Raw genomic sequence first — 25,054 nt, 5'->3', positions numbered from 1 at the left:
TTTAAGATTTTTATTTATTTGAGGGAGAGAGAGAGAGTGAATGAGAGAGAGAGAACACAAGTGGGGAGGGGCAAAGGGAGAGGGAGAAGCAGACTCTGGGCTGAGAGGGGAGCCCGATGCGGGGCTTGATCCCAGGACCCAGAGATCATGACCTGAGCCGAAGGAAGACACTTAACTGACTGACCCCGCATCTTGCTATTCTTACTTAACAATTCATAATGAATATATGTGTCAAATGGTGCAGCTATAAGTCACTCTTTTAAGCAAAGGCTGAGTATTTTATCATGAGCAAATACAGCATGTATTCAAACACTGCCCATGTAATGGACATTTATTTATTTCACTTTTTCTGGATGGGGAGGTGTCTACTAGCATCAGTGCTGCAATGAATGTGTTTGTGCATGGATCAATACATAAGATAGCTTTAATTCCAAAAATTCCAAGAGAAGAACTTAAATTTTAGTAGATGTTGCCTGATTGTTTTCAAAAAGACTGGAACAATTCATGTTTCCCACTAGCAACACGTGAAAGTATTCACTTTTTCCATCCTTTTCAGCAATCTGAGTTACTAACTATACTTTTAACTTTTTGCCTGTCCAATGTGTATAACACAGTATCATATTGTTACTGAAATCTGCATTTCCCTAGCATAATTAATTTAAGCACCTTTTCACATGCTGTTGGCCAACTGGATTTGCTTCTCCATAAAATGAATCCACATTACTTTTTAACCTATTTTTCTATTGGCATATCAAATCATTACATTTTTTCATTTTTTATTGATACTAATCCATTAATTGCTATATGTGATGAAACTCTTTCCTCACCGCCTGTTTGCCTACTGGATTTGATAATATCTTTGGGCATGCAAATATTTTTAAATTTTATATGGGATAAAACGTTTATTATTTTTCTTTTTTTAAAATTATTTTTCTTTTTGACCTTCTGTGTTTCCTCTCTTGGTTAAAACAGTCTCTCTCTAGTTATTACATTGTACATAGTCACCTCATTTTTCTTTTTATACTTGTGCTGTATTATTTTTCTAGTAAAAATTCTGATCTATATAAATTTTGTAAAGCATAGACTAAGCACCAAGCTTTATTTTTTTGAGATAGTCGATTGTACTAGCACTTGTTATTATTAAATAAGGCGTATTTCTCACTGAAATTGCATATATTAAATTCCAGAATATTCTAAGATCCATTCTGGACTCCATTTTGTGGTACTAATATACAGTGCCAATACCATGCTGCTTTGATGAGAGTGATTTTACGGTATATATTAATAATCCATAAGGCAACTCCCACCTCTTCCCAGTTGTCTTTATCATAATGCTTTGTCTAATCTCACATGTTTATTCTTTATAGGCACTCTAAGAGCATTTTATCTACTTCCAAAATATTTTTGTTGGGGCTTTAAATGGATTTACATTAAATACAGTTATTAATTCATCTATTGACGTTTTCAATTCTCCTTAGATTGATTTTGGCAATTCATATATTGCTATACTTCCTCTGGCTCAGGTGTCAGCAAACTATGGCTTGCAGACCAAATCTGGTCCATTGTCTATTTTTTTTAAGATTTTATTTATTTATTTTATTTGAGAGAGAGAGAGAGAGAGAGAAAGATGTGAGCAGGGGGAGGGGCAGAGAGAGAGGGAGAGAATTTCAAGCAGACACCACGCTTAGCAAGGAGCCAGTCACTGGGCTCCATCTGACCACCCTGAGATCACAACCTGAGCAGAAATCAAAAGTTGGATGCTTAACCGACTGAGCCACCCTGGCACCCCCACTCCTATTTTTCATTCCTATTTTCTTTTCATTCCTATTTATTGTATAAGGACTGGTTTCTATTGGAAATTTCTCAAAAAAGGGGAATTGGTCTTTTGGGCTGACCTCATAGTTTTTAACACTATTGGCATGAAGTACTCAAAAATAACATTCCTTGCATGCTTAATCCCCCCAATATATATGTGTGTATTCATATGTGGCATATAAACGCAGGTGCACCCACACAGTGATTGAGTCCTTGGTGCACAACGTGCTTAAACTCTTTCGGCCTCCATTTACTCATCTGGAGGTGGAGACACGGTCACCTACTGTGCAGCTATGTTCTGGAGGAGATTAAATGGGATCTGGTATGGCAATGCTTCCTTAGCCACTGTCCAGGGCCCCAAGGGGAGGAAACTGTAGGGACGATGATGTCTGACAGCCAAGCCAGCGCTCCTCACATCCTCATCCCTCAGCTCTTCTCAGCCAAATTAATTTCATGGTCTTTTTGATGTACCCCAAAAGCAAAGGCTACTTTAAGAAGCAGCCATACCAACACCTGGAATGTCATCACATATCCAGATGGCAGGTTCCCTCCCTTTCTACCTTCAACCAACTCTCAAAAACCACCCCCTCAACAATCTTCTATTACAGAGGGAGCCACTTCTATCCACCTCACCCTCTAAAAATGCAACTCCTACAATACTTCGCTCACGACTCTAGCTCATGACTTCCAAAAAAGGCAGCTTGTACTTATACGTGGCCAAAAGTGACACAGCACTGTGCATTTGCTCGGCGCTTACATACTTCCCCCATGCCTTTATGTGCTTTTGATGTTCGCACATCTGCCTCAGAGAGGTCACAGTTGCTGTTTAAAGTGGTTTGTACAGGGGGCGCCTGGGTGGCACAGCGGTTAAGCGTCTGCCTTCAGCTCAGGGCGTGCTCCCGGTGTTACGGGATCGAGCCCCACATCAGGCTCCTCTGCTATGAGTCTGCTTCTTCCTCTCCCACTCCCCCTGCTTGTGTTCCCTCTCTCGCTGACTGTCTCTATCTCTGTCAAATAAATAAATAAAATCTTTAAAAAAAATAAAATAAAATAAAGTGGTTTGTACAACGCCCAGCCAAGTAACACACATTTGCAAATACTGGCTAAAGAAAGGTCCCTGGCAGTGACTCAGCATCTATGCCTATCTACCTTCCTAGGGATGCTGGTCATTATGCTTAACTGGTTTCTAGAACATACAGCTGCAGAGGAACACTGTCGTACCTCCCTAAACCCAGTACTGTCCGATGCGGGAAACAAAGGCAAAAAGAAAAAGTGAATTTCCTTACTACTCAGAGCCCACTGACAAGGCCTTGAAACAGGCAGAGTGACACTGCTCTAGGAACTCAGCGCCTAGATGGTAATACTTTGCTAAGGGCAAGAGGCAATCTTAGCTTAACATTATCCCAACTCCCCCAAATCCTGTAAGTCTCCTTTAACATACAAAAATTCCTTTGGAAACTTCCTTTATCTCTACCCCCACCCCAAGATATATGTTGGCAATCATCCCCCATGCATGCAACCCACGAATATACATCTGAAGGGTCTCATGACTAAGCTTTTATTTGACAGTAAATAAATGACCTTTTCCTAACAATATCTAGCCCCCTCAGGGTCCTGGAAACCTTGCTCCCAAAATTCCTTAGAGACAATGCTATCCCTAACCCCTTCCCAACTAGAAAGTATGTTATCATCGCTCCTCACAACCCCAGGGCAGCTCTTTCTGCCGACAGGTCCTGTCCCTGTGCTTTAATAAAACCACCTTTTTTGCACCAGCGACATCTCAAGAATTCTTTCTTGGCCGTTAGCTCTGAAACCCAACATCTTTCCTCCATCAGTGTCCTAGAGGCAGCCTCGTCCGTAAGAACTGCCCTGAATGGGTGATCTAGACAAGAGTCACCAGGAGAGAGGCAGTCCAAAGTCAACTTTACAAATGAAGCCCAAGTGCCCCCCAGAATCTTCCTAATGTCCCAGAGATCCTTAGACCCTGGAATCAGTGGACTATCCAATGTTGACTCACTCCAGGTCTCCTGGAAAATCCTGGCCTTTGTCAACTTGGGAGAAGAGAGTCTGTCCTAGTTCATCATATCCCCAGAATCTATACATTGCATAGCACACAGAAGATGTTCACCAAATGTTTGTCAGTAAATAAATATAAAATAACATATGCTTCTAACTAGGTCTGCTCTCGGTGCGAGTATAAACTACCCAAATTCTATAGTGATTCAGAGTTTAATATTTAAATCCCATGATGCTGATTAAGTCTTGGTTTGGTTTCTTCTCCCTCTTTTTTTCTGTAGGAACTAAAGAGCATGTACATAATAAGGTAAAATAGCTCGTTGGCCTCGACACGATTGCTAAACTCCCCAGCTGCCTTAGTTCTTTGTTGTACCCTGACTGAAATGTTTCTTGAGTCTCTTAGACAGGTGTGTTATTTAGTTCTCTTGATTAGTCCTAAGTTTTCCTGAAGAGGTATTTGTATTTTGACCTCTTCGTTTTCCTGAAGTTTGGTCTTGGTATCATTATGTCTGCTAATCATTTAGATCATGTATTATCAGGTTTGCTAATTAATTACTATAAATTAGGGGCACCTGGGTGGCTCAGTCGTTAAGCGTCTTCCTTCGGCTCAGAGCGTGATCCCGGCGGCCTGGGATCAAGCCCCACATCAGGCTCCTCCACTGGGAGCCTGCTTCTTCCTCTCCCACTTCCCCTGCTAGTGTTCCCTCTCTCGCTGGCTGTCTCTCTCTCTCTCTGTCACATGAATAAATAAAATCTTTTAAAAAAAATAATAATTACTATAAATTAATTACTACAGGGTATAAATTTAAAAATTATGTCATCATAGTCATTACTTGGTTCACTGCCATCAGATTCTTCACCTTCTTGGGTCTTCTTTTTAAATATATATATTTTTGGGGGGCACCTGGGTGGCTCAGTTGGTTAAGCGTTTGCCTTCAGCTCAAAGCATGATCCCAGGGTCCTGGGATCAAGCCCTGTATTGGGCTCCCTAATCAGCAGGGAGTCTGCTTTTCCCTCTCCCTCTGCTCATGCTCTCGCTCCCTCTCTCTCTCTCAAATCTAAAATCTTTTAAAAATTTTTAAAAGATTATATATATATATATGTATATATATATACACATATGTAATTTTTAAGTAATCTCTACGCCCAAGGTGGAGCTCAAACTTATAACCTCAAGATCAAGAGCCTCCTCACACTCCACGGACTGAGCTAGCCAGGTGCCCCTCACCTTTCTAGATCGAAAAGAGAAAAACCAACTGTAGACTTGAACCCAACTTCTAAGATTACTCTAAGCCATCATCTTCCCCTTTTCTGGTTCTAGCCTTGTAACTTGCACAAGAACAACACCAGCCTCCTTCACACTACCAGAAAGCTCCATGAATACTCACAATTAGATGTACTGGAAAGCATTCAGCTAATATAAAGGGCTATGCTAATAGCAAGGCATTTGGCTGTGATTCTGTGGGCCCCCACAGTAGAAGCTGGTAGGACTCTGTTGCTTTATTTAAAAGAACTCTGAGCAAGTAAATACAAAACATTCTTGATACCTGAATATATCATTAGAAGGACCAGGAAACAGTGTCTTATGTAGATGCTGAACAGTCTCATTTTGTGTTTTCAATTGTAAGTGGAATTATCCAGAATGTGGTAATTAACACTCTCCTTTATGTTCTCTGATCAAGAAACAACTGAATGGTTATAGCCATATATATATATATATGTAGTTTACTTACTGAAAAATTATGTACCACATTTAATTTGCAAATTCTAATGTGTCAGTAATTTCAGGACCTTCAAAGTTAAAGTAAAATTTTACTCAATTAAAAAAAGTCATAAACCATGCTTGGCACTGTGTCCAATTAACCATAGCAGGCGGTAGGTAATTGTGGAAAAACACTCGCTTGCAAATAAATCTGTCTTTGAAAATGTAATAGTGCAAGCCTGCCTTTCTTCTCCCCTTCCTTCCCTCCTTTCTCCCTTTCCTCCCTAAAGGAGTCAGATTGGCTTACAACATTCAGTATGATGAACGAATAATTAAATAAAAATAAAATAGAGGAGCTGTCCACAGTTATTTTGAAAGGCAGAGGGACACGGAGCCAGTTGATGATTCTCAAAGACTCTGAGCGACACAGTCACCCACATGATAGAGCACGTACCGAGAACAGCAACACCCAGAGCTGTGGGTTCAAAGTGAGGAAAAGGGGGTGTCAGGATGGTATCAGAGTTTCATCCAGTGGTGGATTCAAGTGTGCCCAAACTCCAGGTAGAAGGTGGACTTTCCTTGTTGAAAGGGCTTTCAAACATCCTCCCTTAACCAGACTGTCCATAAGATGCTGCTTCCCAGAGCAACACAGCCCCGGTAAAACCATTTCCAAATATTTCTTAGAATGCTTAGATAACCGTATCATGCATGAGAGCAGAAAAGACTCGCTTTAAATAAGAGTTGCCTTTTCAGCATTTCCGTCATAGGTCTTCAGGGTGGGTAAACTGAAGGAATAGGGAAAAAAAACAAGTTTAGTACCCTAGAGGGAAAAGAAATGAACGGAAGATCATTCTGCTACCCTGAAGCTTTATCCTATGAGAAAGAACTTGTGCCTTAAATATATACCAGGGACGATGAAATCATCAGCACTGTAAAAACAAAAAAGTAGTATAATTCTCATTATTGTAAATAATGAAATAAAGAAAAAAGAAATACAAAGGGAGATGACAGGAATAGAAACAGAAACGGGAAAAGGACGATCTGCTTGTAAATTGCTTTGAGTGATTTTTCAAGTAAGCATTCAAATACTAATATGAAGGAAAACTAGGATTTGTGTAGTGAAGTTGACCAAGTGCGCTGAGGCCTGGGGGCGGGGCAGGGTGACTGAATTTTGATTCACCCTGAGGGAGTCATCTCTGAGCAGCTGCCTGCAACTGGGAAGCAGAGGGGGACAACCCGGGGTCTCTGGGCTGTGCTGTCCTGCCTGAAACCACACATAGTGAGGGTCTTGGGTAGCTCTACAGTGCACGGTGATAAAGGAGAACAAAAGAGAGGTGACACAGTGTTTTGCCTCCGGAATTTCACTGTCTCCTCGAGAGCTCAAATGATCAGGAAAGTGACTGAGGAAGTTGCAACCAACCAATGGGACAAAACCACGAGGGATGCCTGGAATTCACTCAGACATGTCTGTGAAGATGGAGCAGCCTGACGAATATGAAGGAATTCGGGGTTACACCAAAGGTCTCTACAGTTGGGTGGAAAGTCACCTTCCTGTATTGTGAGAGCCAAAAAAAAAAAAAAAAAAAAAAAATCCAATCAAGTGATGTGGGGGCTGCAGGCTTCCCTTGAGAAGTCATGAAGTCATGGAGTTACGGACATGGCAATTATAACCGCAGCAATTACTCACCAGGGTCACCAGTGGGAGTCCAGGCAGCGCCTCAGTACAAATCGCTGGCCTTCCTACAACCTCAAGAGCACTCAGAAAGCCACCCCTCTGCTGGGCAGGGAGGTCAGCTAACCCTAGCGTCTTTGTGCGGAGTATCAATCCCAGAGAATAATCTACAACCACCACTCCACTCCCCCCTCATTTCACAGCCCCCCTTTCCTAATGTATTGTTTTCCAACAATTTGCCATTTACCAACATTCAGTCTATACATCTTTCCTTAATTTGTGTTGCTTATTCATTGCTTCTTCCCAGGAATGTGAACTTCCCGAGAGCAGAAATTTTCATTTTGTTTGCTTATGTTTTTCTAGAGCCTAGAAGAACAATGCCTAGTACACAGATAGTTTAAGTGATTACTGAACGAAGCAATGAATGGATTTAAAAAAATGAATAAAACCCAAACCAAAAAACTAGTGTTTTTGTAAAAGGCATCTGAATATTTGGTATTTTATATCATGTTTGAAAGAATTTGGTCTATTGAGAGACTGTCTGGCTTATAATTACAATTTTAAATGTTTGATTAGGTCACTGATTTAATGTGACTTTTAAGTGGAAATTAGGCTAAGTTTGTAAGTAATTTTGGAACATTTAAGAGAATTCTAGATTTACCATATTTATATATTTGACTTTTAGATTTATAAGGTTTAAGTATTCAGGAAGGCTAGTCAATTAGAAAACTATGAAATCGAGTGTACCAGCTAAATTTGTATACCACTTACAAAGTTCCTTTAAAAGTATTTATTAACATTTTCTAATTTTACCAACAGAGTAAGATTTGCAAGCTGTACTTAAAAGTATGTTTTCTAAATCTGGCTTTAATGGATAAAATGTTAACTTTTAACTTTTAATTTTAATTTTAAAATTTTTAAATTAAAAATAAACTTTCAAAAGAGTCTTTTCAACAGGACAGAGGTCCAAATCACCGCAGTGTGCCGCAGAAGGTGAAAGTCTCACGTGCACACAGAGAATCGCAGAGAACCCAAGTTCCAGTTCTGGTGCCCCCACTTAAAGAAACTAGCCTAGGTCAATCCCCTAATCTCTTGGAGTGCTTTCATCTACAACATGAAATTTCATGAAAGTCCCTGGAATCCTAAATTATGACACTGTTCCTTAAGGACGGAAGACGGATTCAAAATGCTGCGGGGGTGGAGAAAAGGGGGGTTACTTGCACAGGGATTATTATTATTACTTGAACAGAGAAAATCAGGAGTTCATCAGTGGTGAGAGACCTGACAAGTCAAAAAGAGGAGAAAGAGCATTCAAGGCGGATGAAACCATGTGAGCAAACGCTCTCTCATGGGAAAATGGAAAAAGGGGAGTGAATGGAAATCACCCAGTGGTGAGCCAGCCAACAAAGCTGGTCAAGAGAGCACTCCATCACCCCACCAATGTGTTGATGAATCTGTCTCATGGCTTAAAAAGCTAACATATTAGTAGCAACCTTTACCGTATCTGCCAGGATGTCAGAAACAGTTTAATAACACATTGGTAGTATTTACATAGGACCTAAACAAACAATTAGTCACCAAAATTATTATATCCATTTGTATTAAGATTAGATTTTACGAGAAGGATATGTTTTTAAATTAGTAATTTCTTGGCACCTTACTCAAAAATGAGCTACACGACTTTATTCGCCTAAGATGAAGGATGACTCAAGCATTCATCTTATAGAATCCAGCTTCGGTTCTATGAAACTGAAAGAATACCCACATAACCTGATATTTCTGTAGATTTCCTCTGCCCTAAATTCTCGACAAAGCTAAAAATACTCTCCATTGAAAGGTCACTGAAATTTAGAGATGAATGGATTCATATTCATCAATATTTCAAACCCTAGCAGGCTATCAGCAAGGTCCTGGGGGAAGTGGCACATTCAAGGAAGTAAATAAGCGTTTTCCAAGTTTCATTCAGTAACTACTTGCAGCCTGCAGAATGTTTTTAAGCAACACAAGAATACAGACCTATTGTCTCCTAAATCTTTATAAATGAGCTAAGCAAAACAGGCCACGTGTACATTAGAAAAGAAAACGTCACCAAATTATTATAGCTTCTATTTCTATAAAGGAGACTTTCACCTGTCCAGTTAAAATAATCTGAACAGGTGTTGCTGAGCCAAGATTTTCAACTGCACTGAAAACCAGCTGCTCAGGCAAACCAGTCCACATGGGATTGGGCTAAAGCTCTTCTCCTCATCCCCCTTCCCCCTTGTTGGAACCCCCACACCGGGACAGCCAGGAAGACATGGGCACCCAAGCACAGGGTTCATCTGCACATCTCACACTGAGCGTCTCAGTATTTGCTCCTTATTTGTTCAGTGGAGGTTGGGAGAAATGCAATACCCATTTCTTTGTAAAATATACATCAGGCATCCAGTGATCTCTTTTCTTTTGAGCTGTCCCACAACAAAACTCTATTCCCACAGAAAATCTGAATGAGCAATGCAGAATTTACTGACGATATCACAGGGGAAGCTAGGAGGGGATTTATAGCTTTTCCTGGGCCAACATCATTAGAAGTATCTCTTGTTCTAAGTTTCTCCCCCTCCACCCTCAGGCATCTCCTTCTCTCACATTTTTTGTCCTTCCAGGACTCAGTTTCTGTGTGCCCTTTCCACCCCATGCCCCCCTAGTTCCCCTGACCCTCTCCAGATCCCCCTCACTCCCCTTTTCTTAAGACAAGCAACCTAGTTCTATCCCAGCTTCTGTGTTTATGTTGACATAGCCCGACTCCTAAGTTTAATGATCATCTCCAGGATTTCAACATCAGGAATGACACTGAATGACAGTGGAGCCGTGCTGAGAGCTCTTACCATCATCCCAGCACTTCTTCAATTTGGGGAGCTTTGATGAGAAGTTGTAATACAATTTAAAAAAATGAATTTCTTATAAAAGTTGAAATGTCCACACACACACCCCCCATTACACCCTCCCAGGGTCATATATGACATATTTACTCAACATCATTGATTCATCGTTTACATAGTGCTATCCACAAATGAGTCATTTTCTAGACATTGGTGATATGGCCATAAAGGCGACAGTTGAAGTCCCTGACTGCAAGGAGCTTAATGCTCATTGGGAGAAAAGGAAAATAATTATGCATAATATAAAATGCCACAGGGCTACAAAGAAAAATAAGGCAGAGTAAAGGAGATAGTAATGGGTCACGTTTATAAGTGTAATATGTATGTGTGTCTATATATATACACATATATACTAAAAGTTTTCATTTGTGCCATTTTTTTTTTAACATTTAAAATGGCAAGAGCAGAAATCTACGGTTGTCATTAGAAGCTTCTCAGAATACGGAGAAATCTCAAACAGGCTGCTAAGCAACGAACGCCAGGATTTTCAGCCCTGCCATGCAGAACACACACCTATCTCCATGGTTTTGCATTCCTTCAGCACGGCTGCGCGGTAATTATCAGCCTCCAAGCTACGAGAGACCAGAAACAAGATCTGCTAACTGAACAGATTACCTCGGCGGCGTGTTCCCCAATGATTTATCAAATTATTTTGAGAGAAGCGAGAAGCAATGGGAACATAAACAAAAAATTTAACCTGTTCATCCTCAGAATGTGTCCAAACAATAAATGTTGCTTTGTAGGTCTGCTATGCACATCGTTAAGCTTTCATCCAAGTAAATAAAGAAAGACCAAAAGGGCAACCATTTAAAATATTTATTCTCTTTCAGTGCACCCTAGTAGGTACAATTCATGCTTCAGAAAACAACTTTGCACGTGGCCAAGAAGTCCAAAATTCCATCAACTTATATATTTATTTCTATCTTCAGCCTACTCATCTTTCCTTAGCTCCAGCAAGCTATTTTTAACTTTGTGGTAGGTGGTGTACAAAATCCAAAGAATTTTCTGGTAAAAGAATGCATGAAAGATAGTAGCTTGACACCTAACTGCCATAACAAAAATAAGGCGGTAGGCTCACAGAGGAAAGACTTTGGTTCATTCACCTGTTTCCATACCCCCTTGCCCAGCACAGAGGGTGTGCGATGCATATTTCAGGAAGAATTAATAAATGAATCTCACCTTGTCAGAACAGTACCCAGGTGCGGTCACAAGCACCTCACATGCACTGTCTCAGTCGTCACAAAACCCGCAGGGCAGCCGCCATTTTCGCCACTTGGTAGATGAGCTAGTTAACTGAGATGTGAGTAAGGTGAAGACCACGTAGCTGAGAAGTGACTGAAATAGGACATGAATCCAAATCTTTGTGACTACATCCGTGCTCCCCATCACCAGGTGAGAGTCCCTTTGTAGGACAGAACCGTTCTTCTCCTTTCATCTTTTCCCTGGCCTCCCCCAACGGGACCACAGCCTCTCCTCAGCCTGAAGAAATAGCGAGTATATAGTCATTGACTAAATGCGAAGTACCAGCCTCTGGAGTAAAATTTTAGGAATTGCATTTGAAAATAAGAATACCTAATCTGACTGCAAACTTTCCACACTGAAATGGGGGCAAACTTGCTTCAAGGAACAGCAGCTTAATACACGGCTACTTATTTCATCAACCCACAAGAAGAGTCTTGCCTCCAGTATGCTAAAACGGTCTTATTAAAGTAACACCATCAAGGGAGTACCATCCCATCACGTCTGTCATACTCTATTGGTTAGAAGCAAGTCACAGGTCCTGTCCAACATCTAGGGGGAAGGATTATACAAGGGTGTGACTACTAGAAGTCAGAAATGCCTGGGGTCATCTGGGGGTCTGTCCACCACAAGCACAAGTAGGAGCTTTACGCACATGCATGTGGATAACCTCATCCAGGGAGTTAACAACAGAACTGGTAACAAGGTGTGTGCATCAGAATCATCTGGATGGTATGCTAAACACAGATGTCCTACCCCCAAGTTTCTAATTTAGTAGGTCTAGGGTGGGAACTGGCATTTCTAACAAGTCCCCAGGTAAAGCTGATGGTGCTGGTCAAGGCATCACACTTGAAGAACCTGTCCAAGCCACTCCCACTGCCACTTCCCAAAGCAGCCAGCTCTCAGGCCGTCAGGATTAGGACTGTACATAATGGCAGCACGGTCTGCCCATGGAAGGCCCGTGCAAGCCTGGGACACACAGAGGGCTTTTTGGGCAGACAATTCTGGAGTCCCAGGTATCCAGAGTGTGGTCTAGAAGGGGAGGTACACATTCTAGGTGGGTCTATAGACATTCTCAACAAGGCTCAAACAGACAGAGGTTAAAACAGGGCCCTCTAAAATTAATGGCTCAGGACAGGGGTCAAGAACTGTGAAGGGTCAGACTTTACCCCACTTGAAAGCAAGCAAATTAGCCTGTGAGTTTCACAGATCTTGGCAGAAGACACAAGATGCCTGGATCACAGAAAAAAGACACTCAGAGCAGTAACAATAGCCACAGTAACATCATCGCATCAGTTTCTTGAGCCCTAATTCCAAAAGGGTGACACGAGGAGGTGCTGCCAGCTTCCACAGTGGGGTGTGCTTCAGCAAAGTAACACTGAGATTAGGAAGCCCCGATTTCATACGATGGCTGCTAGCAAATCTGCCGACCCCCGGTTCAGAGGGAGACTTGATCTTTATTATCCTGGACAGTAAATCAATCTGCCCCTAAGGGAGACAGTCTGTACTTTCCAGGCTGCCTGAAAAGAGAGTGCAGAGAAAATTACCTGTTAAGGCCTTTGCTCAGAGGACCAGTTGTGCAGAAACTTGAGAAACCCATGGAGAATTGTCTCCTGAAAACAGGGGTCCAGTCTCCAGGCCTCAGGGTAACCCTTACTGGCAAGAAGATGAGGACGCAAGCCAGCCAGGTATCTGAGGAAGTTTCTGCGGCAGAGGGATCAGTAAATTAAAAGGCGCTGAAGACCTAGCAAAGGGAATTAACCAGATTTATTACAGGGTTCCGAAGGGAGGAGTGGCATGGGACCAAATGTTTTGAGAGGATCACTCCGGTTACCGTATTGGGAAGAGACTGAAGATAGGCCAGGGCCAAAACAGGGAGACCGGCTAGGAAACTCTTGCAGAAACCAGGTGAGAGATGGTGGTGGCCTGGGCCAAGGCCGTATCAACAGAAGGGTGGGAAGTTGTTCGACGGGAGATGTATTTTGGAAGTGGAGCTGGCATGACAGACTGGAGATGGAGTGGGATAGGGAAAACCCCGCCCAAGACAAATGCCTCTCACGCTCTGGGCTTCTGCATTTGAAATGGAATTGCCATTAACTGACAAGAGGATAACTTTGGGAGAACGAGCGATGTTTTGGACGAAGGAGATCAGAAGTTCAATGTTAGTCATGTTAAGTCGAGATACTTCTTAGACATTCGTGCAGACATATCAAGTGGGTAGTCTGCAGTTGAGGGGAATCTCAAATTCCGGAGCTGTTAGTGTCTGGGTGGAATTTAAAAGCACGAGTCCTGAGTAGCTCACAAGAGAGGGAGTGCAGATAGAAAGCAAAGGAGACTGAGATGGGTCTTGTGAAGAAGGTGGGGGGAAAAGAGGTCAATGCCCCGGAAACCAAGAGAACAAAGCGCTTCAGGAAGCAGTGAGCATCTCCATAAGTGGTGCTGGTAGGTCAACCAAGATGAGGACTGAGAATTGATCACTGGATTCTTTTTTTAAGAGAGGGAGCTAACTGGGGCACCTGGGTGGCTTAGTCTGTTGAGCGACTCTTGGTTTCAGCTCAGGTCGTGATCTTAGGGTCATGAGATCGAGCCCTGCCTCCAGGTCCAGGATCTTTCCCCTCCATCTTCCTCCCCTCTGCTTCTTCCCCAGCTCACACTGGCAAACACACGTGTGTGTGCTCTCGCTCTCTTTCTCTCAAATAAATCTTTAAAAAAGATAAATCATAAATAATTTTTTAAAAAGAGGGAGAGCTAATTTTCTTTTTCCTCAAATCAACTGGAACCCGAATTCAAAGCTATTATGGGACCATTATGCCTCCACCCAATATCACAGGTCCCATTACATTAATGTAAAATATTTATTTTCCCTCAGCCTTGGAGAAGGGCTAAGCAGAACAGACAAAACTCTGAGAAGGACAGAGTCGGGCACAGGGCATCACTGGAGAGTAGAGGGCACTGAGCCCCTCAGGAATCACACAGAACTCTGGCACCAAGTTCTTTCTTTTCCAGAGGTCAGATCTCTACAGGAAGGTAGTTGTTGTACTTGGATACACTGTAAATTCCTGGCTTTTTGCAGACAAGCATATTTAACTCTAAATTCACAAAATGTGGGATAAAGCCAAATATAAATGGGTTTTTACCCTTATTAAAAAGGAGACGACAGGCCCAAATGAAGTCACTTTTGCTAAGCCCCACATAAGCAAGTCAAGACTTAATACCTAACCTAACGGCAGCCTCAGTCTCTTCCAGCAATGAAACAGTGAGTCTGGAGTCAGAGGTTAGCACGAGGGGGGTAAACCACCTGATGGACCTCTTTCGACCCCCCACGGATGGGGAAGGTGACCTTGCCTGAAACAAATCACTCTTTGCTAGAAATTTCCTTTTTCCTTCCCATCCCCTTCTGTCTATAAAAACCTTCCATTTTATACAGCTCCTCAGAGCCCCTCTCTGCTTGCTAACTAGGATACTGCCCAATTCATGCATTGCTGAAAACAGCCAATTAGATCTTCAAATTTACTCAGTTGAGTTTTGTTTTTATAATAGTCTCCATTAGCAAAGGTCTTCAAAACTTATATCAGCATCTAATTGTAAGATTTGGGATAATGATGTGGAGAACAAAGGCAAAAAGAAAAAAAATTAAATTTTCTTACAACTTACAGCCCACTGACAAGTCCTTGAGGCAGTCAGAGTGACCTTCGTCCCCGAACTTAAGTGCCTCAAGGTTAATACCTTGCTAGAGGTAAAAGACAACCTTAGCTTGACATTAGCCTGACCTCCAAGATCCTGGAAGTCTTCTTTAACATACGAAAATCCCTTTGGAAGCTTCCTTTATCTCTACTCCCTCACCCTTCCCAAGACAGAAGTCAGCAATCACCTTGCAAGCATATGGTCCACTGATACACATCTGAAGGGTCTCACGACCACGAGTTTACTAGACAGTAGTAAATGACCCCTCAAAGTTTTGGAAACCCTGCTTCCAAATTCCTTCGAGACTCACACTACCCCTAACCCTCTCCCAACTTGAAAGTATATAATCAGCCACTCTTCACAACCCCAGCGATCAACTATTTGCTCAGAACGCTTCAAGGAAGGAAGGAGCAACCCCATAACATAACTGATGGGGAGAACAAAGGCAAGCAACTCGCAGCCCACTGATAAACACGTGAGACGGGCTGAGTGACAGTCCTCATGGAACTCACAGCTGCCTTAATGTTTTCACTAGGGACTGGAAGTAACCTCATCTTGACAACAGCCAGACCTCCAGGACCCTAGAACTCTTCTTTAACATGGAGAAATCCCTTTAGAGATGTATGCGATCTCTACCCGCCCCCCAGACTTTAAATCATATAATCATTCACTACTCACAATCACAGTGCAGCACTTTCTGCCCACGTCTTGTCCCCGTGCTAGAGCACTTTTTTGCACCATAAAACATCTGAAGAATTCTTTCTTGACCATTGTGCTCAAGGACCCTGCATCAATAACCAAAAGAATTTAAGCAGGGGAGGGGCGGGCAATACTGCGCCTCCAATACTTTTCAAATGTATATCTGAATCTCTTTCCAGATGTGTTTTGCATCTGTTTAGTTACCCAATCCACCTCACTTTTTTTTTTCTATACAATACTTGCTTTTTAAATGTATTAGATTGTGTATCAGTAAACACAAGGCCTTCCTCTCTGGTGGATGCCAATGCAATTTCTGCCCAGAGGGGCCAAGCTCTTCTCCAAGGTGCAAAAGAACCTATCAAGTGCCAGGAAGGAACCATCTACCTTCTGGGTGGTGGATACTCCCCTCACACCTTCTGCATGCAGATTTCTCAAAATAGCAAGATCACATTTCAAAAAATTTCTGAATGTGTGTTCTTATTTCCACACATTTTCAAAATTGTCCCAGTGGAAAAAATGCAAGCCTTAATCCCCATGATATGCTTCCTTCTTTCAGGGACAGTGTCCATGAGAGCAGGCTCTGGGGACCTGTGGAGCGAGCGTCTCATAAATGACTGGAACCCTGCCTGGTACACAGGAGGCCCGCAATAAAGAAGTATTTTCCTTGCCAGTAATGCAGTCGTTGGACTGGGGGAAATGCAAGAAGCGGTGAGTCCTTGTAAGAGCCTCCCAATCTTTTGAAATAAACTTTGCAGGAAACATGGATATGTTGAAACTTCCAGGTGGGGCCCTGGGATATAAAAAATGGAATAACAGGAGCCAAGACTGCACTTTCCTCCCGGCCTGCCCTGATGCTTTTAAGTAAGGGAACCCATCTTTCCATGATGCCTTCATTGTAGAAATGAATCCACCTTGGAAGCCAAAATGCTGGAAAATTAGACAATTTTCTCTTTAGCTCTCATTATTGCTACTTTCAGTTCATTAAGTGTGCGGGGGGGGGGGGGATCAGAGAAAAAACAAATATCCAACAGCTGGAGACTCGGAAATCAAGAGATTTGAAGAGATCCTCTGCCACCACACGAGCTTTATCTTTTGAATGAATCCCCTAGGCCCCCAAGACCCCTCAAAAGGCTCTTGCCAGTGATTGACAAAAGAAATGTCTAATTATAAGAAAAATGTGTTCTGAAATTTTCAAGGGGCTGGAGGATTCTATACTTTAAATACACCATCAGGGAAATGTAATGTGTAAGGTACAAATAACCACAGATAAGTTTGGAGATGAGACGTCACATGCACATACATTTTCAGCGCCTGGTACCTTATCTGGCTGTAGCACAAATAGCAAAGTGCCAGATTTTTGTCTTTTGAGATGGAAGCAATATGCTGGTGATGAAAAGGGTATTCTTGAAGATTTGTGGTTGTATTTTGGGAATTTCGTCTCCTCTGCATCAAAATGCAACACTTATAAACGACTCACGCTGTGAGAAACTATTTAAAATGTATCTTTCCTTGAGGACCAAAGCTTTCTTTTAGGCAACTCAGATTCATTTAAAATGTTCTGCTGCCTTCCCTGGGGCATTAAGGATGATTCGTAATCTAATACATACATTTTAAATAAATTACGCAGCATCTCTTAAATATCCGCTGAAAGGTAAAACGACAGGCTTGAAAATCCACAGTTTGGGATCATCCTTTCTGTGTTCGTCACTGCATCCTTTCTCAGCAAACTGAAGAGGTAGCTTCACGGTGCGGGGAACAACTCAGACCTGCAGTAGTAGTGAACATGTACGTATATGGAGAGCAAGCCAGGGGGACAGCTGAGGCTGATGCCCTCTTTTATGCCACTTTAGACCACAAAAATTTAACACAGAAATTGCTACAGTAGCTTAAGGACAAATCCACTGACTATTCATTTTTTCCCCTAGGTACCTTGTTAAAGTAGGTATTGTGCTGAGATGTTTGAGAGACAGCTAAATAAATAAAACATATTCACGTTAACTAGTAATTATAATACTCAGGAGACTATAAAGATCTTTCCTTTTTGGGTACTCCTTGAGATTAGTCCTTCCAGCCAGCATCCCGCTTTCAGGAAACAAGCATGCGGATCCTCGTGTCTCCTATTTATTCTACGGTCCTGAGATTACTGGTATGAAGGAACACCAAGTGCAATAACATATCTGGACCATTCCACATTTCGACTGGCTTGTCTGCAGTTAGTAATAACATTCTATACTGGTTCTAAGAATCACATGGCTTGTGACTTACTGAATTCATCTTGCAAACAGAACTAAAACAGCAGGAGCACCCTACCACCCCCTCCCCCCACTCCACCCGGCCCCCAGCTTATAGGGCTTACTCTTGCAGACCTCAGGAATTCTGGTCAAATTCTTTCAGACCTAAACCCTGCCCATATGTGGGATGGACAGTGCAATTAAGTACTGCCCTTTTAAAACGCCCTTGACCGTATGAATATAAAGCAAAGTCTGTTCTTTGTAACTCCGCACACTGACTGCTTATGCATACCAATTTAAAGGGATGGTACAGAACAGTAATTAAAACTCCAATGTATGAAGTCAAACTTCCCGATTTCAAATCCGGGCTCTAACACACCCAAGCTGTAGGAGTTGGAGAAAGTTGGGGAACCACTCTGTCATTCAGTGTCCTCATTTGTAAAATGAAAATAACATTACCTTCCTCAGGATTTCATTGTATTTATTAAACACCACAACTCTGTGGTGTATAACATGGCATCTGGCATTTAAAAAAACCACAAAAGTAGTATTGTTATTGTCACCCTCAATGTGAATTAGTTCTAATCAGCACTCTAGTATTCAAAAACTTCCATTGGGATGGAAATATGTAATCTCATCAGTTCTCTGTGCATTACCCATGGGGATGGCTCTTCTTAGCGATCCTCCCTGGAAAGATGACTCATGTCAAATTCATCTTCATCTTCTGCTGGCATATGCTGTCCCGCACATGACTGTGGGGCAAGTGTAGGGGTGAAGTGGTGAAGCTTAGACTCTGGACTCAGGCAGACCTGCAGTTAACTTCTTAACTTAATTTTTCTGACCTTGAGTTTCCGTGTCTACAAAATGAATAAAAAATAATGGTATCTGGGTGCCTGGGTGGCTCAGTCAGTTAGGCATCTGCCTTCAGCCTAGGTCATGATCCCAGAATCCTGGGATTGAGTCCTGCATCAAGCTCCCTGCTCAGTGGAAAGTTGCTTCTACCTCTCCCTTTGCCCCTGTACCCCGACATGTGCGCACGCACGGGTGCTCTCTCTCTCTCAAATAAATAAATAAAAATCTTAAAAAAAATGTAATGGTATCTATCCCATAGTGTTACTGTAAGAATTCAATAAGATAATGCATGAAAGTTCTTGGTATATGCCATGAAAGGCAACAGCCAACATTTATATAGTGTTTATCATGTGCCGGGAACTGTTTTAAAGCATTTTGCAGGTATTAACTCCTTAAATCCTCAATACAATCCTACGATATAGGTACTATTATTATTCTCACTTTATGTATGGGAACATCAAGGCCCAGAGAGATCAAGTAACTTGTCCAGGGTCATATTAATGGTAAGTGAGAATGACAATTAAAATTCAGGCAGTTTGCTTGGATTCTGGAATCAGAACCACTCTCCCGTTGCCTCTCAGTAGTTAAGTGCTTGCTGGGTATTTGCTATTACTACAGTAATCGATAAATACTTGTTGAAATATGTAACAGATCAATATTTGCCGAAGCACATAATTATGATTATCTCATGAAGCACCAAATCTTGTCACAGGCCACAAAAATGGACACTCTTGCTTACAAGTTTTTGGAAGCAACTTCTTGGATTCTGCCCCAAATATTAAGAAAACAAGAAGTGTATTAGGGCAGACAATTTGAAACAGGCTCCAATATACTAGAATACCTATCATTTGTATGATTCGATTTTATAAGAATTTTAATTAAAATAAGAGTATAAGATTTGCTGCAAACAACTGACTTTAATTATGGATACAACACTACCTATTTTAAAACGTTTGGAGGGAAAATTAAACTACAGGAGGTAGCTTTGAAGGCAGTAAGAACACTCTTAATAAAAAAATTTTAGGGGCGCCTGGGTGGCACAGCGGTTAAGCGTCTGCCTTCTGCTCAGGGCGTGATCCCGGCGTCCTGGGATCGAGCCCCACATCAGGCTCTTCCGCTATGAGCCTGCTTCTTCCTCTCCCACTCCCCCTGCTTGTGTTCCCTCTCTCGCTGGCTATCTCTATCTCTGTCGAATAAATAAATAAAATCTTTAAAAAAAAATAAAAAAAATTTAAAAACCATAAATCAAAATATGTAACCCCTACCTCCCATAGTTTGAGGTTTATGATTATAGTCCCTGAAATATACAAAACAAATCTTTTCCTTGAGTAATCTGATCTCTACAATATAAAAGACTTAACCTGTTGCTATTTGGCATGGAGAAGAGGGATTATTTTATTGTTTTCTAACAAAATAACATACTTTGTTTACAAAGCAAGACTTCGTTTTCCATGCAATATTAAGAAAAAGGATATAACTGTATTCCGTTTTCTACAGCTTCATTTCTGGCTTCATTTTCTGTTCTGATCCTTGTTTATTTTCATTCACCTGTTTCTAATTTACATTATCTTGCTGTGTTTTTTATACATGTCTAACCTGCCGTAAATTCTTCTTGGAACAAGATGGGTATAAATAAACGTCCTGTGAACAAAGTATAATTATAATGGAGGTTATACATGACATTTTCGCTTTAATGGAATTTGGAAACAGGTAAGATTAATCTGACATTTACAACTTTATGTCATTTATAGATTTCTGAGAATCCTACTGAGTAGACTGTCTGAATATAAAAAATAGTTACTGTAGTAGGCTGAATAATGACCCCCAAAGGTATCAGGTCCCAATCCTTGGGACCATCCTTTCTGTGCTCTTCACTGCATCGTTCCTCAGTAAACTGAAGAGGTGGCTGTAAATGTTACTTTATATGGGAAAGGGGTCTCTGCAGATGTGATTATTTAAGGAACTTGGGATATGGAGATGATCCTGGATTATTCAGATGAGCTCTAAATGAAATCACAAGCATTCTTCTAAAAGACAGAGGAGAGATCTGACAGACAGAGAAGGCAATGTGACCCCCAAGGCACAGACTGCAGTGATGTGGCCAAGAAGTGCCAGCAGCCTCCAGAAGCCGGAAGAGGCAAGGAATCAATTCTTAGAGCCTCCAGGGGAGCAAAGCCCTGCAGACAGCTCAACTGTGGTCCCGCCATAGTGATTCTGGACTTCCAGCCTTCTGAACTGTGTGGATACATTTCTATTGTTTTAAGCCACTAAATCTGTAGTAATTTGCTACAGTAGTCATAGGAAACTAACACAATTATTTTATTATTATTATTACTATTATTATTATTATTATTATTTGGGGGGGAGAAGGGGCAGAGGGAGAGAATCTGATGCAGGCTCTGCGCAAAGCATGGAGCCCTCCTCTGGCTCCATCTCCAACCCTGAGATCATGACCTGAGCTGAAATCAAGGTCGGAGGCTAATGCAACTGAGTCACCCAGATGCCCCGAAAATAACACAATTATTCATCCAAATATATACGAGTGTTATTAAGTGGAGAGAAAATTTTCCTTTCAACATTAAAGACACTAAGAAAGACAAAAACAAAGTTATTTCCTAGAGTAATGAAATCTTGAAAGGTAGTTTAAAAAGATCAGGAATTTTTATTTCAAAGGATTGCCATGTTTCAGGAAAATTCTACATTCCTAACCAAAGTCTCTCTCTAATATATCAATTTTACTAATGCAAAATTCTCTAGTACCAGGAAAGCATCTGGGAATGTTGGCCTCCGGTGGGCTTGTCATTCCACACTGTTCTCCAGCTCCTTCCCATGGAATCATTCTGTGCATAATCCCACTTCTAGGTTTTCTGTTCTGTCAGCTTCCCAGAACGTCTTATTTTGCTGGAAGTAATCTATTATTTTGTAAACTCAAGGAATATATTTGCAGAATTTCACTTATGGAAAAGTTTCTGAAAGACCCTGCTGCTGAGTCTCCTGAGCTAGGCATACAAACCATGCTTAAGCACCTGGAGGTCTTATGGAAAGTACAAGGGAACATCCCAGCGGCACTGCCTACTTGATCTCACTCAAGCTTGCCTGTTTCTAGATCAAGGGGAAACAAGACCAGCCATCCCCTCTCGAGATAATTCTAAAATAAACTGTGCTGATGATAGAAACTTGCATTTAGGAAACCACAGGAGTCTCTTAGATTCTAAGAGGCAATTCATTTGTCCAAAAACATGTATCAAGTGGTAAGAAGATTTTCCTATTCACCTTAACTATAAACATTTCGTGAAAAGTTTTCTTAAAGAATTTAATAGGCCTGCTGCTTAAATGACCCAAGAAAGTCTGAAAATGAAGAACTCCAAGTACTGGGACAATGAGGATTTAAGAGGCAAATATCATCCATCTGGTTGTAAAAGTATAGAGTCATCCTTGATACCATCATCCCATATACCCATTTCAAAGTTAGCTGATTTTTCTTCCCAAGTAGTTCTTCAATCTGTTCATTTTTCTCCTCCTGGCTGACCAACATCCTAGTCCAAATCTCCCCAGGACAACTTCACTTGCCCTTGAACTTGGGCTCCCCACCCACTCAGATTTCAACCACTCAGAAGGGGGACAGAAGCGTGGCCAAGGGGGGAGGGGGGAGATAAACGGGGACTTAAGTTTTCTTTTTCCTCTAGAAGTGGCAGGCCTTAAGCGGGGACGGGCACCCCCACTGCATGCACTCCGCTACTCAGCGCCTACTTGATCTTACAAGGAATTCTCGTGTTCTGCTTGTTTCCTTTCTGGAGAACGGGAATGAGAACACCTCCTCATGGGACTGCTGTGAGGAAGTGAGTCAACAAGTGGAAAGCACAAACAGAAACAGGGACACAATAAACAATCTTCACTATTTTGATTATCACCTACTGGGCCAGACTTTCAGGCCCTCACTGGCGCTACGTGGCCCTCTCTTATATCATCAACATCGCTGCGATTTTACACTTTATTTATCAATAACTATCAAATTACGATAAATGTCATGAAGCCAAAATCAAGTCTGTGCTTGCTCCCCCTAGCACAGTATTTGGCAAAAGGAAAGCACTGGAATATTTGTTAAGTCAATCTTGCAAGTAAAGTAAACCAATGACCATGGTGGTGGCTCCGACCTGGAGTTTAGCTGTCTTCAGAAGTCAGATGAGTCTTGTTCTCCAATCTCAATGAATAATCAATTCATTCGGGATTACTTAGGAAGCCTTCAAATACACCCATGTCCAGGACCCAGAGATTCCAATTTGATTGATCTGGGATTGGTCAGTATTTAACACTCTGCAAATAATTCTAGTCTGCAAGGCAGGTTGGAAAGCTCCAGTGCTGTTCCCACCTGCTTCAGGTCAGGAGTGAAGGCCTCCAATCCAATCGCTGCCTTTGAATTGGATCAATAGCCCCCACCCTTGGCTGAATTCTCCTCTCTTATTTAGATAATAGGGAATAAAAAAATCCTGGAAGCAGCAGCTTTATGGGCAGGATCTTGGCTGATGGAACAAACCAGGATGGTTCGTACTGTTCAGATAACTGTAATCCTGGCAGCAAAACTGCTGGGTGGCTCCAGCCCAGGACCAAGCACCCACCAAACAGCTCTCATTCGGAAAAGGGTCTTGAACCTCTTCTTACCTTTATTTTGTTTGTTTTTTAATGGGCATTTATTTATTTTAAAAGCCATCGCCGAATTTCTTGCAGTGTGGAAGAAAGGTAGTGATGATTGTCTTAAAGGCTGAAGAGGGCTGAAGAGGGCTGAACTCCGTCTCCCATCCCTTCTTGGCGTGGTTCCCAAATTAGACTCCACAGTCACAGTCCTTCCTACCAGCCCCCAGCTCCACATCCTCCCACCTCTGCACCCTTCTTCATGTACTCCCATTCTCGCACAGTTCCATACGGATTCCCTATCCCTGGTCCGAGTGTGACCCCAACACACGAGGCTGCCCTCGGTGACGCCGCCGCCGAGGGCTCCTACAGCGGGCGACCCCGGTGGCGAGGAGCGGGGCGGCCAGATCGCGGCCGGGGACCCTGCGCGCCCCGCCCGGGGGAGGCAGAGGTCGCTCCCCGACCTGGGAAACCGGGACACACGCGTCAATTGCTTAGAGATCCCCGGGCGGGTAACGCTCTCCGGCCTCGGAAGGCAAGTCCCCGCGGGGCAAACCCCCGGCGCCGCCGGGAGACCCGGGTCTCCGCGGAGCCAGCACCCCCGCGCGCGCCGCCCAGCCCGAACTTGGGACGGGACGCGAGCCCACAGCTCAGGCCTAGAGGAGCCGCGCTCCCTCCCTGTTCCCCCAGGGGTGCGGAGAACGCCTCGCGGATTCGGGCCCCTGCACAACAGGTCCTTCGGGTAGCCGCGAGGTTGAGAAAGCGCGGGGCGGGGGCGACTGGCTGGGAAAAGAAGTCGCGCACTCTGTGGGCGCATTTCCTGCGGAGAGACCTCCCCACTTAGCATCTCCACTGGCCCCAGCCTCACAGCAAATCCTGAGTTTGGGGAGCAGGGATTATCCCGCAGGCGCGGGTAGGAGCGGAGTTGCGGCCGTGGGCAGATGGTACCCATCTGCTCCGTCCGGAGCAAAGTTACGTGGTGCTGGGAAAGCGCCTCTTTGCGCTCCAGGACGCGACCCTCAGGGCGATCGGCGATCTCTCACCTTGTGCCTGCGCCTCCATGGTGGCCGACTTCGGACTCCGCGCGGCGGAGCTCCCAGGCGCTTCCAGAGAAGCAGGAGGCGGTGCCCGAGCTCTCAACGCAGCTGGCCCCGCCGTCCGCGCCCGCCCTCCCCCTGCGCACTTGTCGCGAGCGCTGCGTGGAAGGGGTGGGAGACCGCGGGCCTCCTGCGCTGCGGCTGCGGTGAGCTCCGCGGCGTCCAGTCCACCTGGCCCGGACCACGCGGTGAAGGAGCCCGCCGCTGGGCGCCACCTGCCGGCCGCTCTGCGCATGGCGCCGAGGCCGCCCACTCCTGGCTCAGGGAGTGCAAGGACTCAGGCCCTGGAAATGCCTGACCCGGTGGAGGTGGGCCCTCTAGCCCGGTGGCCCGGGGCAAATCCCCAGGGAGAGAAGAGGGAGGGAGGATTTGCAATACTGAACCGTAGCTCCCGGTGGAATTGCGGAGTCGGGATCCTGTGATGCTCTACACTCAACATTTTTTATCAAATGACCAATATATAACCTTGTTTTATGTGGGTTTCTGTTTAAAGATACCTC

At 43.2% G+C, this 25,054-nt stretch overlaps 1 protein-coding gene across 6 annotated transcripts in view; it reads right to left on the bottom strand.

Annotated features, from left to right (window-relative positions):
* Positions 1 to 24,742, bottom strand: part of TPD52L1 (TPD52 like 1) — a 94,163-nt gene extending 69,421 nt beyond the window's left edge. For 5 of the 6 annotated variants that reach the window (XM_087865455.1, XM_087865456.1, XM_087865457.1 and 2 more), the window contains exon 1: positions 24,501 to 24,742. In XM_087865455.1, the coding sequence (XP_087721581.1) occupies positions 24,501 to 24,519 (19 nt within the window). In that variant the 5' untranslated portion in view covers positions 24,520 to 24,742. Of the gene's footprint in view, positions 1 to 17,352; positions 17,505 to 24,500 lie in introns of those variants that run through there. The other variant, XM_087865459.1, reaches the window with a different exon arrangement.
* Between the last annotated feature and the right edge of the window lie 312 nt (positions 24,743 to 25,054).

The sequence above is a fragment of the Ursus americanus genome, chromosome 11 (assembly GCF_024610735.1).
Source record: "Ursus americanus isolate L20-20 chromosome 11, mUrsAme1.1.p, whole genome shotgun sequence".
Classification (NCBI taxonomy): Eukaryota; Metazoa; Chordata; class Mammalia; order Carnivora; family Ursidae; genus Ursus; species Ursus americanus.
The sequence above is the reverse complement of the archived record's forward strand: the minus strand, read 5'-3'. Positions and strand labels throughout refer to the sequence as shown.